Source organism: Rhinopithecus roxellana, chromosome 1 (assembly GCF_007565055.1).
Source record: "Rhinopithecus roxellana isolate Shanxi Qingling chromosome 1, ASM756505v1, whole genome shotgun sequence".
Classification (NCBI taxonomy): Eukaryota; Metazoa; Chordata; class Mammalia; order Primates; family Cercopithecidae; genus Rhinopithecus; species Rhinopithecus roxellana.
In genome coordinates this window covers 202,605,197-202,619,936 of record NC_044549.1, presented here as the reverse complement: position 1 = coordinate 202,619,936, position 14,740 = coordinate 202,605,197, and the positions used below count along the sequence as shown (strand labels likewise).

Genomic DNA, 14,740 nt, shown 5'->3' with positions numbered 1-14,740 from the left:
GGTGGGTTTTCGGTCAGCCAGTGAAGATACTGTCTTAGTGGAGCTGGTGCAGAGTGTCTTCCTCAGGACCCAGGCTCTGACTTCTGCTCCCTCATATTCCCCCAGACACTGGCATCAGGCGGGCATGTGGGGTGCGTGGCGGGCGTCTAAGGAAGGCGAGAGGGGAGAGAGGTTTTTCCTGGTCCCTCTCCTCAGCGGGTGTACTCCTGGAGCCCCAGCTGGATGTAACAACATTGGACTCTTGTTTCTCTCTGTCCCCGGTATACTGTGTCTGCCAGTGAGGCAGGGCCTCTTCTCTGGTCCCCTGACCTTGGCAGGGCTCTCCCCGCACCCCATGGCCAGAAGAGAGTCACCATTCCCCTAACATTTGCCTTCCCCCAGATCCTGAGCCTCCGTTCCCGATGACAGCTTCCTAGTGCCTTGGACCAGGCAAGCCCCTTCCCCTTTGAGGGTCCCAGGCTCTTCAAGGGTCAGATGGTGAGCAGGATCCAGTGGGATTTAAGGTGTAGGATGTGAAGCCCCAGACATTTCTCTCGCTCGCAGGCTCTCCTGGGCCCTCTGGCCTGCCCTAGATGACATGTTCCTGCTCCTGGGTCTTGGTGTAGACGTGGTCCTGAGGGGGTGGGCAGTGCATCTTGTAGCCTGAATGTTCAGTTCCCAGCTCTGGCATCTACTCTCCACTCCTTCTTTCCACACTTCACCTCCAGGGCCAACAATAGGCCCCTTCAGCTCTAGGCTCTTGCTTAGGGCTTGGGGGTGGGGTGAGGCCTGAGCTGGCAGCAGGCAGGATGACTAGCCGGGCAGCCTCTGCCCAGCCCTGGAAGAGATCTCTCTGGGAGTGGCTACTGCTGGGAGCTAGACTGCATCCTTCCCTCTGGGCGCTTGTGCCATGACAGTGCATGTGCAGGACAAACAACGAGAGGCAGCTCTCTGCAGCACTCAGTGTCCCAGCCTTGGCACCTGGGCACGCGTGGCGTGCATGGGAATGAGACCCGGACAGCTGCAGCAGTGTGTCCTCTGCTGCACACTGCTGCTGCTGTCTGTGTTGGGGAGTGACGGTCCAGGAGCACATTAGGGCCTTCAGTGTACTGTCTCTCTGTGTGTCGGCGTTGACACTCCGGTCTGCAGCCGGCAGGGCATGAAACAGTTTCACTTTCAAGACTTGGGACAGATGGGTGATCTTGTCTCCACATGTCAGTCCCACCAAGTCCGGCAGCCTCAGGTTCAGTGTGGACTGGGTCACATTGTTGAGTCAGATCCTCTCCCCTCCTCTCTCAAGTGACACTCCCTTTTGCACTGGAGTTGGAGGGGACGAGGCATAGCAGGGCCCTGTCTGGTGTGTCTGCCTCTGCTTCGGTGCTCTGCCCTCCCACCCTGTCACTTGCCTGTTCCCCTCCTCTCTCTCGGTGAGCTGGGATCCTGACAGACCCAGGCCGCCTTCCCATCACCCTGTGTGGCAGCCTGCTCCCCAGCACCCGCTCCGCAGTCCAGTGAGAAGGCACCTTCCTTAAGACCAGTGTCAGGCCCTCCCTCTGCCTGAGGGACTGCCTGAGTTGTCTCTGGTTCTGAGATGGCTTTGGGAGACTGAATCGCTGGGTGCGTCTGGGGTCGGAGTGGTTGTGATGGCATTGACAGCCCCTCTTCCCAGGAGGGTGCTGGCTTCTCTGGATTAGAAATCATGGGGGGAGGCAAAGCCAGGGCTGGGAGAGGGCAACCAGGCTTGTTACTGGCACCCACTGGAAAGCAGCCTGGCAGCAGCTCACGGGGAAGAAGCAGGCCCCCTTTCTCCAGTGTTCTCACACCAGCAGACACACCCAGGGCTCCTGCCAGGTTCTCCCTTCAGGGCGACAGATGTGGAAAGATGGTTCCCTTACGATGTACAAACCACAGCAGAGATATACAAAGGGCTCCTGCAGCACAGTTATGTGCTGATACAAACAGTTATAGGAATAGTGACCCTTTAAGGATAGGAACATGATGGATAATTTAAACTTTTTAAAATTCTTGGCCAGGCATGGTGGCTCACGCGTATTATCTCAGCACTGTGGGAGGCCGAGGTGGGTGGATCATGAGGTCAGGAGATCGAGACCATCCTGGCCAACATGATGAAACCCTGTCTCTACTAAAACCACAAAAATTAGCTGGGCATGGTAGTGTGCGCCTGTAATCCCAGCTACTCAGGAGGCTGAGGCAGGAGAATCGCTTGAACCCAGGAGGTGGAGGTTGCAGTGAGCTGAGATCGTGCCCCTGCGCTCAGCCTGGGCAACAGAGCAAGAGTCTTTCTCAAAAAAAAAAAAAAAAAAAATTCCTTGTGGCTATTTTTCACATATATTATTGTGTAGTTTTACTGCTCATGTTTCAAGCATCTCCAACAAAACAGCAGAGATACCCATTTGGGGCTAGAAGATGGAAATTTACAGAGGAGATGGCATTGACTTGGGTCTTGAGGAGTTTGTGGGAGTTTATCATGTAGACAAAGAATAGAAGTGTCACGGACAAAAAATAGCTCAGACATTAAAATTGTTTTTATTATTTATTTATTTATTGAGACGGAGTCTCTCTGTCGCCCAGGCTAGAATGCAGTGGCACGATCTTGGCTCACTGCAGCCTCCGCCTCCTGGGTTCAAGCGATTCTCCTGCCTCAGCCTCCTGAGTAGCTGGGATTACAGGTGCATACCACCATGCTCAGCTAATTTTTATATTTTTTGGTAGAGACAGGGTTTCACCATGTTGGTCAGGCTGGTCTCGAACTCCTGACCTCAGGTGATCCGCCGGCCTCGGCCTCCCAAAGTGCTGGGATTACCGGCGTGAGCCACCGGGCCCAGCCGCAGACATTGAAATCAAAGGGCATCCGGACATGGTTCCTGGTGCCTGTCATCCCAGCTACTCAGGAGACTGAGGTGGGAGGGTCACTTGAGCCAAGGAGTTCAAAGTTAAAATGAGCCATGGTCACACCACTGCACTCCAGCCTGGGCAACAGAGCAAGACCCAGTCTCTTAAAAACAAACAACAGGAAGAACCCCAGAGTATGTCTAGGGAAGGGCAAACACTTGGCTTGGCTGGGACAGAGAGACATTTGAAGGGAATGCTAAGAGAGAGAGGTGGGGAAATCGGCAAGGAGTGGAGCCCAGAGGGCCTGTGTGCCAGCCGGGGATTGGGCTCTTGAGGACTTAGTGAAGGGCCTGTGTGCCAGCCGGGGAAGGGTGGCAGGTCTGTGCTCAGACCACAGTAACAGTAGGCAGCCAGGTGCTGTGCTGGGGGTGCTACTCATTATCTCCTTGACTCTTCATGACAGTTCTATGAAGGAGATTCCATTTATCCCCACTTCACAGATGCGGAAACTGGAAACTGAGGCTTAGAGGTTATTTGCTCAAAAGTTGCCCAACTAGAACATGATGGAGTCAGGGTTTCAGCCCCCATCTGCCCGACTCCTGATCTCATTGTTACTGTTGGGAGGAATTCTGAGGCAACCTGACTGGTGTGCCTGGTGGAGAAGGTAGAGGAAGAAGGAGGAGTCTTGGTTGGGGGTCTGTGGTGGGGTGTGGTTTCTACCTTGGGTGGCTGGTGTTGGCTTGTGATGTTTTCAGCAGGATACAGGAGCGTAGCAGCAGAGTTGAAGGGGTGATGCGGAGCCCAGTTTGGATATGCAGTGTGTGGTACCTGTGCAGCCTCCTGGCGGAGCTGCCCTGTAAGTGTCTGGAAATGTGGGTCTGGAGCCACAGGAATTCAGGAATGGAGACAGCACGTGGTGGTAACAGGAGCCCCTGGAGGCGGAGGTGACCCCAGGAAGCAGAGCATCAGTGGAGAATATAAGGAAACATGAGTTCAAAAGTCTTAGGAAATACCAACAGTTAAGAAGCAGGCGGTGGGGCAGGAAGGCGCAGTGGCTCATGCCTGTAATCCCAGCACTTCGAGAGACCAAGGCTAGCAGAATGGCTTGAGCCCAGGAGTTTGAGACCAACCTGGGCAACATGATGAAACCTCATCTCTACAAAAAATACAGAAATCAGCTGGGTGTCATAGTGCACGCCTGTAATCCCAGCTACTCAGGAGATGGAGGGCAGGAGGATTGCTTGAGCCTGGGAGGCAGAGGTTGCAGTGAACCAAGATCACACCACTGCACTCCAGTCTGGGGGCAGAGTGAGACCCCATCTCAAACAAACAAACAAACAAGCAAAAAACACGTGGGGGAGAAGAGGCTTCAGGGCCGGACCATGGGCCTAGCACTGCCAGCAGACACAGCCTTGCCTGCCCTCAGGACCTCAGCTGCCAGGCTCACCTGGGAGGGAGTGGGCCTCTGTGTTCTGGAGATGGAGAGAGTATGGACGGTCATGGTGTATGTCTGAATCACTCCGTTTTCTTGCTTGGGCCCTGGCCAGCCTCCTCCCCAGACCAGTGTGATGTCAGGCCCAGCTGACCTGAAGGTGCAGGGTTGCCTGGTGCAGCTCCCTCTGGGATGAGGTTCCCAGGGCACCCAGCCTGGCCTTGGGCCAGAAGCTTGGGCTCTGCGCACAGAGGGGTGAGTTAAGGCTGACTAAACTTGGTGGGGCTGACGTGGAAGCAAGATAATCCTCTGGCCGGGGGAGGAGCTGTAAGCACCCCTCTCCTCTTCAGTATGTTCTTTTTTCCTTCAGGGCCTGGAGAAGAGGGAGGTGGAGGTGGGAGAGGGCCAGCTGGGAGGTAGGGTTGGCGTATATTCCTGAGAATACGGTAGATTGTTTTGGAAAAATCCTCTTGGCCGGAAATTGCCTGTCATGTCTGCGCCTTGGTGTGGATTTGTCACTCGCATGCGGTTGGAGAGGTTGGAGAGGGGAATGGACAGCGGAGCTGGCTGGTTTCCAGCCTCTTGTTTCCTTTAGCTCTGCAGAGTGGAGATATAAACGGACAAGTGACGAGCAGAGAGGGTGTACACGGGGGGGTGGGGGTGGATTCTCGACCTCCTAGAGGTAGTTTGGATCCTGTGGATGTCTTACAATAGGATGGTACTAGGACGCAAGAGATTTCAGGGAAAGGTGAGGCAGGGAGAAAGCGGGAAAGGGCAGTGGTTTGGATCAGATCCTTTATCCAGCCAGGGCAAGAAGGGAGGGGCCTGGTCTTTTCTGCCTTGCCTTCTACAACCTCCCGGCTTTGGGGTCTTGCAGCTACTCCCAAGACTAGTGTGTGCCTTTAGCTGCAGTAAGATGCTGAGGAGCTTCTGTACAGCATAGATCTAACCAGGCGTCCGGGGGCCTCGCCGGCAAAGTCAGCCACCTACCCTGGTGTGCTCGGGGTGGGGAAGGGACTGTGTGAGGAGACGGGCCCTGGGGGAGCCTCACCTAGTGCCCTCCCAGGGTCTGGCCCAGCCTTGAGGCTGCGTGGGGAGGAGAGGTCGCAGCAGCTGTCTCTCCTCTGCCCCAACCCAGGGAGGCGCCCTGAGCTCAGCCCTAGATACCCAGTACTAAAGAGTCGGTGGCTGCTTCAGATGCCACCAGAATGAGAAGTGATGCCTTGGGGCCCCAGGGGAGAGGAAGAGCTTCTGCCCTGGGACTTCCTGTGCCGGCGATGGCCTCGCGCCAGTGCTGGGCGCGGCACCCCCGCGTGGGCCCGTGTTGGGGCGGCTTTTCAGCAGGAGTCCGGGCCCTCGTGTCACCGCTCTGAAGTCCGGGCGGGCAGCGCGGTCCGGCCGGCCCAGGCCCCGCGCACAGCGTTGCGGGAGTGGCGCGCGGGGGCTCGGCGCGCGGGGGCGGGGGCGTGGCCTGCGCGGAGGCGGCGCTGGGAGGCGGCGCGGAGCCGGCGAGCGCGGGGCCGAGCCGCGGGGCAGGTGGGCGCCGGGCAGGCTGGGGGCGGGGTGGGCTGCAGGCCCCGGGATGTCTAGGGGGAGGGGCCTCAGGTGGAGTCGGACGGAGGCGTCTCTGCCGTGGGCTTCTGAGATGGCCCCTTGTGAATACCGGGGACTCGTGAATCCCCGAGGCCGCAGTTGGCGGCTCTGGGGCCCGGGAGGCGGGCCGAGGGCTGAGTGGAGCCCGGTTCCGTGGCCGGCGAAGGCAGAGCCCCAGCTCTCGGTGGGGTCAGCCTGGGGCTGGCACAGCTGGCTCACGGAGAGGGTGGGGGCAGCGCCGCGGAGAGGGGAACGGAGCTGGGACGGGCTGCAGGAGGAATGGCCGCAGGCCCGCAGCAGGAGGGGGCGACCACCCGGTGGCGGAGGAGGCTGTGGGGGGCGGGGGTCACAGGCTGGGGCCTCCCCCGGGGCTGAGACGCAGTAGCGGCCCTGCGCTCCTTCTGGAGGATGCTCGAAGCCCGGCCCTCCAGGACGCAGGGCAGTGACGCTGCCGGTGCCGCTGCGGGGCGGGGGCTGCGGGCACTGCTGCTCTCCCTGACCGCAGCCACCGGGAGTTTGGGCTCCATGGGGGAGAGATCTGCTTACCAGCGCCTGGCTGGGAGCGAGGAGGGACCGCAGGTAATGGGGAAGGCCAGAGGGCAGCCAGATACCTGGGCGCAGACCCCTTGGTCTGCTGTGAGCCGGGCCCAGCCCTGCCCTCTGCAGCAGCCTCTCAGGAGTGAGGGTGTCCGCTCCTGGGCCAGGGGACAGAGGGCGGAGTGTTTGTGTGGGTGTGGCGGTGGTGACTTAGTGATGCTGGCATCTGTCTCCGTGTGCATGGGTCCCCTGGGACCCCAAAAAGCTGCCCGTTGGGCTTCCTTCTATGCCCCAAGGGAGTCCAGGAAGCACTGCTAGGATTGGGGTTCAGTCTTTTAGGAGAACTGAGTCTGTATGTCCTGGACATTCCCATTTACCAGCCTTTTGAATATGAATGTCAAGCCAGATGTCCTTGTTTGCTTTTGGAAATACGGTCACTGTATTGATGGACCAGGCAGCTTCCCTCCCCCTCGGAAAGCACTTCCTCTCCCGGCCGGCAGAGGGCAGTAGCTGACAGGAGAAAGGGGGGCTCGGCAGGAGCGTTGGGGCCTACGGTCGGGCGTTTTCCTGGGCTAGGAGAAAGGGGGCCAGGCCGGGCGCGGTGGCTCACGCCTGTCATATCAGCACTTTGCGAGGCCGAGGCGGGCAGATCACCTGAGGCCAGGACGCTGAGGTCAGGAGTTTGAGACCAGCCTGGCCAACATGGTGAAAATACAAAAAAAAAAAAAAAAAGAAAGAAAAAAATCAACCGAACGTGGTGGCAGGTGCCTGTAATCCCAGCTACTGGGGAGGCTGAGGCAGGTCAATCACTTGAACCCAGGATCGCGCCATTGCACTCCAGCCTGGGCGATAGAGCAAGACTCTCAAGAAGGGGGAGGGGGGACGGTCCAGGAGCTCGCCTGGCTCTGACGCCACATTCTTTGCTTCTTCCTGCATCTGGATTACTGGTCCAGTTACAGGTCTTGTTCTTACTGGGCATCCAAGGAAGGGAGGGTCAGGCATGGGGTTCTGGTGACTTTGAGACACATATTTCTGGGGACAGCTAGAGTTTTTAATCTAGCCATTCTGATCCAGCAGACTCGTTTTGAAGTAGAGGGAATAACCCTGCTTAAATTCTTCCCCAGTCCCCGGTCCCTGCGTCTCCTTCCAGGTGTGTTTGGTGCCAGGGTAGGCTGTAGGCTTCTCTGATGCAAGGGCATAGTCAGCCAAAGTTTGGGAAAAAGTCAGCGCCAGTGTATCATAGGCCTGAGCTTGTCCACCTGACCTCAGCCCCCACTCAGTACACACCTGTATCTCCACAAGCTTTGTGGGGTGGATGGCAGGGGGATGAGGAAGAGGGACTGAAGCTGGGGGTGTCCTCCTCCCCACCTCCTGGAGTTAGACCAGGAAATGGCTGTCCCGTTTGGCGTCATTAGGGAGGTCAAGCGCTGGGAGAGGCCCTGGGAAGGGAGACTGGGATGCTGATTCCCCAAAGCCCTGTTCTCCAGCTGCCCACTCCTCCAGCCAGCTGGGGCTCCTTGAGCTGGTGGCCAGCTGGATAGGGACAAGAGAGCAGTGTGCAAGAAACAGGGCTCCCTAGGCATGGCTCAGTGGGGGGGGGGGGGGGGGGGGGTGCCTGGGGAGCTGGAGAGGGCTTCCTGCAGCTGTCAGGTGTGTCTGGGGGCCGTGGCGAGGGGGGTGTAAGAGCAGCTGGCACCCTTCGAGGAGGGCCAGAGAGATCGTTTGTCAGTTCTGGAAACATGGGGCCCACGGGGGCTTGATAGAGTGTCTCTAGACCCCTTACTCTGAGGCTGCGGTCTGTGTCCGGGGTGTTATACAGGAGACATCCTACAGCTTCGAGGTGGGGGCATCCCATCAGGAGTCTCAGGGCATGTTTGTTTGTTTCGAGGGGGTTTGGGAACTTGGCCACCTGGTCTGGGTAGGAGGCACCCTGGGTGTTTGGGCAGCAGACAAGGCAACCCTGCGGGAGGGGGTGGGGATCTTCACCCCACCCTACCCTTGCTCTTGGCTGGGCTGCCCCACTCTGGCAGGCTGCCGGCCTCCTATTTCCGTCGGGCACCAGGGTAACAGGGCCACATTAGGGTCTGAGCCAGGAGACGCCCAGCCACGGCTGGGACTGAGGAGTGGGGGAGGGTCTCTAAAGAGTCATCTGCAGGGCCCAGCAGAGCCTCTGGGGCCCAAGCCTCCCACTCAGGCTGTGCTAGTCCCCACGTCCCCACACAAGCCCGTGTGGGGGTCCACAACCCTGCTTTGTACATGCTGTTTGAGTCACATAGCCCCCCCACCCCAAAGTCCCAGGAGTTGTCTGCAACTGTGAGGGCTGGGGTAGAAGCCAGAGACAGGAGCCTTGTGTATGGGGAGGCGGGGGGCCAGCGCGGGTGGCTGGGAGGAAGAGTCCCCCCCATTCCTGCTGCCCTCTTGGCAGCGGTTCAGAAAGGTCCTTTTTCAGCCAGTGTCAGAGCTGCTCAGCTGGGGAGGGAGGGAGGGAGGGAGGCAGGCAGGAGGGAGGGAGGGAGGGAGGCAGGAGGGAGGGCGGGTGGGCAGTCGGATGGGGAAGCCGGGAGCAGGGCTGGACTGTTACCACTGCCCTGGAGAGAAGACAGAAACAGGACAGAGGATCCCGGCCGCAGCCAGGGTGAGGAAAGCTCCTCCGCTCCCCGCCAGACTGGCCAGCTGTGGAAACCCAGCCGGGCTTGCAGCAGAGCACAGGGGCCCAGTTCGTTCTTCCGCATTTCCCACCCCTGGTGTGGGATTTGGGGGGCTCCTGGGCGGCGTGCAAAGCTCCGTAGCCGAGGCTCCTGCCCATCTGCTTCCTGGGCCGGATCCCCAGTGACTGTTCAGGGGGTCCTGCTCCGTGGAGATGCCAGCAGCACGTCGGTTCCCTGGCCTGGAGCTCTCCTTCCCTCTCCTGGCCAGACTGCGGCGACGGCTGTACACAGTGAGTGGGGCACAGGGGTTGGACTGCTGGGGACTGTTGGGGCTCCTTAGCACCAGCAATTGACTGAGAGGCAGACAGCAAGACTGGGAGCGGCTGAGGGACCCTGCCAGTGAGGGCTCGACAGGGGGTCCTGGGCCAAGTGGCTGCTGCATTCGTTCTTGTTGGCCTGTGTATTTGCACGCCAGCCACGGAGTAGTGACGGACACAGGTGTGCAGACTCTGCGAGGTGCTGGGGGCCAGGCCTATGCAGAATTGGAGAGTGTTTGAACTCTGGATGAGCTGCAGCCATGCCCTGTGCTGCGCAAAGAACCTTGGGCTGGAGGGGGACTTAGAGAGGAGGCGGACCCCTGCAGAGTCACCCTGGATTGAGACCCTGACTGCTTCCCTCACTGGGATCCCGGAATTCCTTCCCGTGCTCCCACATGCATCCCCTGTGCAGAGCAGCGCTGTTCCTGGTCAGGGAGCACGGAGGGGAGTGCACAGCTGAGCAGAGGTGTGTCAGCTGGTGTTTCGGGGAGAGGGAACAGGCCAGGCTGTGCTTTCTGAAGAGCTTCAGGGGAGGGGCCTCTGGGTCTTCTCCAGCTCTGACCACCCAGGGCATGGCTTTGAGCTGTTTTCAGGAGCCTAGAGGAGGGGGCCTGGATCCTTGGGAGTTAGTGGTGGGAGGAAGAAGAGGGGGCCTGGAGACTGCTTGCCCTGCGGGAGACTGGGATCCCCCATCCTGAGGCTGAGCCCTGGAGGTGATGGGGTCACTTTGCTCCAGGGACAGGGCAGCAGTGGCCAGGCCGTGGCCGGGCTGAGGGGACATGCTGCCTAGGCCAGTGACTCCCAGTTCACCTCTGGACTTGCTTCTGGAAAGCAACGACGCTTGGTCCTCTTAAACCCCACGTCCCTTTTTTTGTAAACAGATGATTTTGTTGAGGATAAATTAATTAATACAGCTTAATACTTAGAACTGTTCCTTGTATATAGTAAGTGCGGTTGAAGTGTTAGATATTATTTTAGTTTAGTATAGTTTGAGATGGAGTTTTGTTCCTGTTGTCCAGGCTGGAGTGCAATGGCACAATCTTGGCTCACCACAGCCCCTGCCTCCCAGGTTCAAGTGATTCTCCTGCCTCGACCTCCCGAGTAGCTGGGATTACAAGCACGTGCCACCACACCTGGCTAGTTTTGTATTTTTAGTAGAGACTGGGTTTCTCCATGTTGGTCAGGCTGGTTTCGAACTCACGTCATACACCCACCTCAGCCTCTCTAAGTGCCGGGATTACAAGTGTGAGCCACTGCGTTCAGCCTAGATGTTCTTTTTATTATTTCTCGTCTTAAATAAAATTAATAGAAATATGTAAGCTGTTATATTAACCTGTTAGCCTGTGTACAGTGAAACAGTACAGTGGGAACTGTAGTATAAAGAGACTTAAGAAGAAGCTAATTATAACATTTTATGTATCTTAATACATTAGTCATCTAGACAATGTAATGAGGAGTCAGATCCTGAGACCTCAGGCGGAAGCACTGACGGCAGCATCTGCAAGTGCTGACCGGGAGACGAGTTTTGAAATAATGAGAGAGGGTTGCCTTCACTGACATTTTTGCAAACAGTGGACTTCTGCTATGTTCTGAATAAAGCAAAGTCCATTTTCCCTTAAGTTTACGCAGTAGTTTCATTCCAGGAAAATTTATTTTATATTAAAACCGTAAGGCCAGGAGCGGTGACTCACACCGGTTATCCCACCACTTTGGGAGGCCAAGGCAGGTGGATCACTTGAGGTCAGGGGTTCGAGACCAGCCTGGCCAAAATGAAGGAACGCTGTCTTTACTAAAAATACACAAATTAGCCAGGCGTGGTGGCAGGTGCCTGCAATTCCAGCTTCTTGGGAGGCTGAGGCGAGAGAATTCCCTGAACCCTGGAGGCAGAGTTTGCAGTGAGCCAAGATGGCATCATTGTACTCCAGCCTGAGTGACAGAGTGAGGTTCTGTCTCAAAAAAAAAATACCAAAAAAAAAAAAACTATAAAAGTACTTTCTTGTTTATATATGAAGTGGGATCAGATTCTAGGTTTGCGTGATCATAAGCACCTTCATGAATTGAGTTGTGTGGGATTTGGGACAGTGCGAGAATGTCCTATGCATTGCAGGCTAGCTCACGTTCTTGTCTGCCAACCACTGACTAAATGTCACTAAGGCCCCCCCAAATGTCGTGACAATAAAAAATGTCCCATAGGGGGCTGCGCAGCCTTCGTGAGAACCATTCCAATAAAGGGTGACGGCTTTAAGTTCGGAAACCACCCGGCTGGCCCAGCTGCCTGGCCCGGTCGCCGTGAAGGAAGAGCCAGGATTTGAACTGAGCGTTTCTCATTCCCCTTTGTTACTCTTTGTATTTCCCTGAGCTGCCTGAGAAAGTCGGAACTGGCACTGTGTTGGCAGGGCCACTGGGAACTGTGGGGGCAGGAGGCTCACGCTTGGCCCGGGCTGTGTGTGCCTGCTTCTCCGAGTGCTGCTCACTGTGATGGGAGCTGGGGAGGAGGCCACCGCTGAGTTGGGGAGGGGGATGGCTTGGTCCCCAGCCGGGCAGCTGGCCTTTTTTCTCTTGCCTGTTTGCCTCTTTGGGGATTGAGCATGGGTCAGGGACTAGCCTGGCCATGCCCTCAGCTCTGAACGACCTTCCTCAGACGGGTGGGTTTGCTGTGCGGTGACAGACCTTCCTCAGTCGGGTGGGTTTGCTGTGCGGTGGATCGCTTGCTTAGCTTTGAAGTTTGCACCAGCTTCTTTATCTGGGCCCAGGAGAGTGTAGGTCAGAGGTCACTCACCTGCCCATCGGCTGATTGCGGCCTGCAGCGTGCTTTGGCCAGCATGCTGTGTGTGCTTGTGCGTGCATTTCAGATTTGAACTATTCAGCATTGTTAAAAAGTCAGGAGAAAGACGAATATTAAGTGAAATCAGGGAACAGAATGGTATGGTTAATGCGTGGATATCTGTGTAGGGACCACAGAGTCTGAAGGGTCCGTAGAAGACGTCACTGGCAGCTCCTGGGGAGCCGGTGGCTGTGCAGTTCTGGGGGGAATGAGATTCGTGGCTCTGTGCGCCCTCTGAATATTTTACCATGTACAGATACTACCTTTTCCAAACAAACTTTAATGGTGAGATTTCACATGTAACTTCAGATTTCTTTTATTTCTTGAAAAAATGGCAAGCTTTGACAACACTGGGTCACAGTCTCTCGTGACAACCATTGGTGGGATCTGAGCTCCCTGTTGACAGGGGTGTCCGCAAGCCCACCCCAGGCCCCACCCCTCCCTCTTGTCTTCTGCTTGCCGTGGCCCTGTGGGCACTTGGGTGGTGGCCCGTGGAGTGCTCTTTGGATTGTTAGGAGAGGCCGGGGGGTCAGGCACAGGGAGGAACTTAGCTCCGAGCTCGTCTGGCCCTGAGAGTTTTCTCTGTCACATCTGAGGAACCCATAGAGGGTCTCAGGGCACACTGCACCCTGCGGATACTTTTATCACACGTTAGGAGTAAGAACACCTCGATGTTCCCAGAGAGACCACTGTTAGTTTTTAAAAGGTTTTCAAGGACTTTTGACCCCTGGAGACTTAGTGCGGGTGAGGAACGTGAGCACAGACGGGTGGGTGATCTGGGTCGTTCAGCCACAGATCACAGATTTCGGGAGCAAGACCCTGACTCCTGACTCCAGGGCTGGGGCTGTATCTCTGCCGCCCTCATTGTGCCCTGTGGCTGGCAGGAATGGGTCATGTGGGTCCAGGCGGTTCTTAGTAGCTCCTGTTGAGAGTTAGAAGGTGGTGTGAGCCCTTCCAGGCGGCAGTGTAGTGGGATGAAGGTGAGCCCAGGTCACTGGGGCAGGCCCCCTGTTGTCCCCCGCCACAACCCTTGTCCCTGAGCCACTCATCCCTCCCTACAGAGGCTGGGAGGCGGCAGCATGCAGCCAGAGGAGGGCACAGGCTGGCTGCTGGAGCTGCTGTCCGAGGTGCAGCTGCAACAGTACTTCCTGCGGCTCCGAGATGACCTCAATGTCACCCGCCTGTCCCACTTTGAGTACGTCAAGAATGAGGACCTGGAGAAGATTGGCATGGGCCGGCCTGGTAGGTGGGATGTTGACTTGACTTGTCTTACTCCTGACCGTTTACATCCTCTGTCCTCAGGACCACTGAGTGCATGGGTCGCGGCTGAGAACTCTGTCCCAGAGCCTGAGGCAGTGCAGGCTGAGAACTCTGTCTGTCCCAGAGCCTGAGGCAGTGCAGGCTGAGAACTCTGTCTGTCCCAGAGCCTGAGGCAGTGCAGGCTGAGAACTCTGTCTGTCCCAGAGCCTGAGGCAGTGCAGGCTGAGAACTCTGTCTGTCCCAGAGCCTGAGGCAGTGCAGGCTGAGAACTCTGTCTGTCCCAGAGCCCTGAGGCGGCGCAGGCTGAGAACTCTGTCTGTCCCAGAGCCCTGAGGTGGCGCAGGCTGAGAACTCTGTCTGTCCCAGAGCCTGAGGCAGTGCAGGCTGAGAACTCTGTCTGTCCCAGAGCCCTGAGGTGGCGCAGGCTGAGAACTCTGTCTGTCCCAGAGCCCTGAGGTGGCGCAGGCTGAGAACTCTGTCTGTCCCAGAGCCCTGAGGCAGTGCAGGCTGAGAACTCTGTCTGTCCCAGAGCCCTGAGGTGGCGCAGGCTGAGAACTCTGTCTGTCCCAGAGCCCTGAGGCGGAGCAGGAGGGACATCAGTAGGTGCTGATGTGTGATGAGAACAGTTGGCAGTTGTAAAGGTGAATTGGAGTTTGAGCAGAGTGAGGCCTTCCCTAAAGCTGGCTACACAGGAGTCACTCCATGCCCTGTTCTGTTTGTTCTTACATAGAGTGTATGTCCTTGATTGCCTCTCCTTCACAAGCATCAAATTGAGTCTGTTCTCATCATTCTGAATACCGGGGCGGGGGGGGATTCCATGTCCAGAGATCTGTAGGGAGAGCGCTAAGGCTCAGATGGTTTGCTGATTCCCGCTACCACGCTCTTTCTCACTGTCTCACACGCACAAGCATACACACATGGGCACATACACACGCGCACACACATGTGCACGCACACTTACATGCACGCATGCGCATGCACACGTACACATGCGTGCACACGCACGCACATGCACATGGACACGTACATGCATACACGCAATGCATGCACACACATGCACACGCACAAGCATGCACACGCACATGCACGCACACACATGCACAAACATGCACACGCGCACACGTACACACGCGCATGGACATGTAGATGCACGCATGCACATGTGTGCACACGCACATACATGCATGCACACTCGCACACATGCACATGCACAAGCATGCACACACACACATGCAGACGCATGCACACACACATGCACAAACATGCACGCACACACGCACATGCACAGACGCACACA

At 57.0% G+C, this 14,740-nt stretch overlaps 1 protein-coding gene across 1 annotated transcript in view; it reads left to right on the top strand.

The window, feature by feature from the left end:
- Window positions 1–5,737: 5,737 nt before the first annotated feature.
- TNK2 (tyrosine kinase non receptor 2) overlaps window positions 5,738–14,740 on the top strand; it is a 28,282-nt gene continuing 19,279 nt past the window's right edge. Inside the window, 2 exon segments of the mRNA XM_030936706.1 lie at window positions 5,738–5,800; window positions 13,245–13,425. Of these exon segments, the coding sequence (XP_030792566.1) occupies window positions 13,263–13,425 (163 nt within the window). The 5' untranslated portion in view covers window positions 5,738–5,800; window positions 13,245–13,262.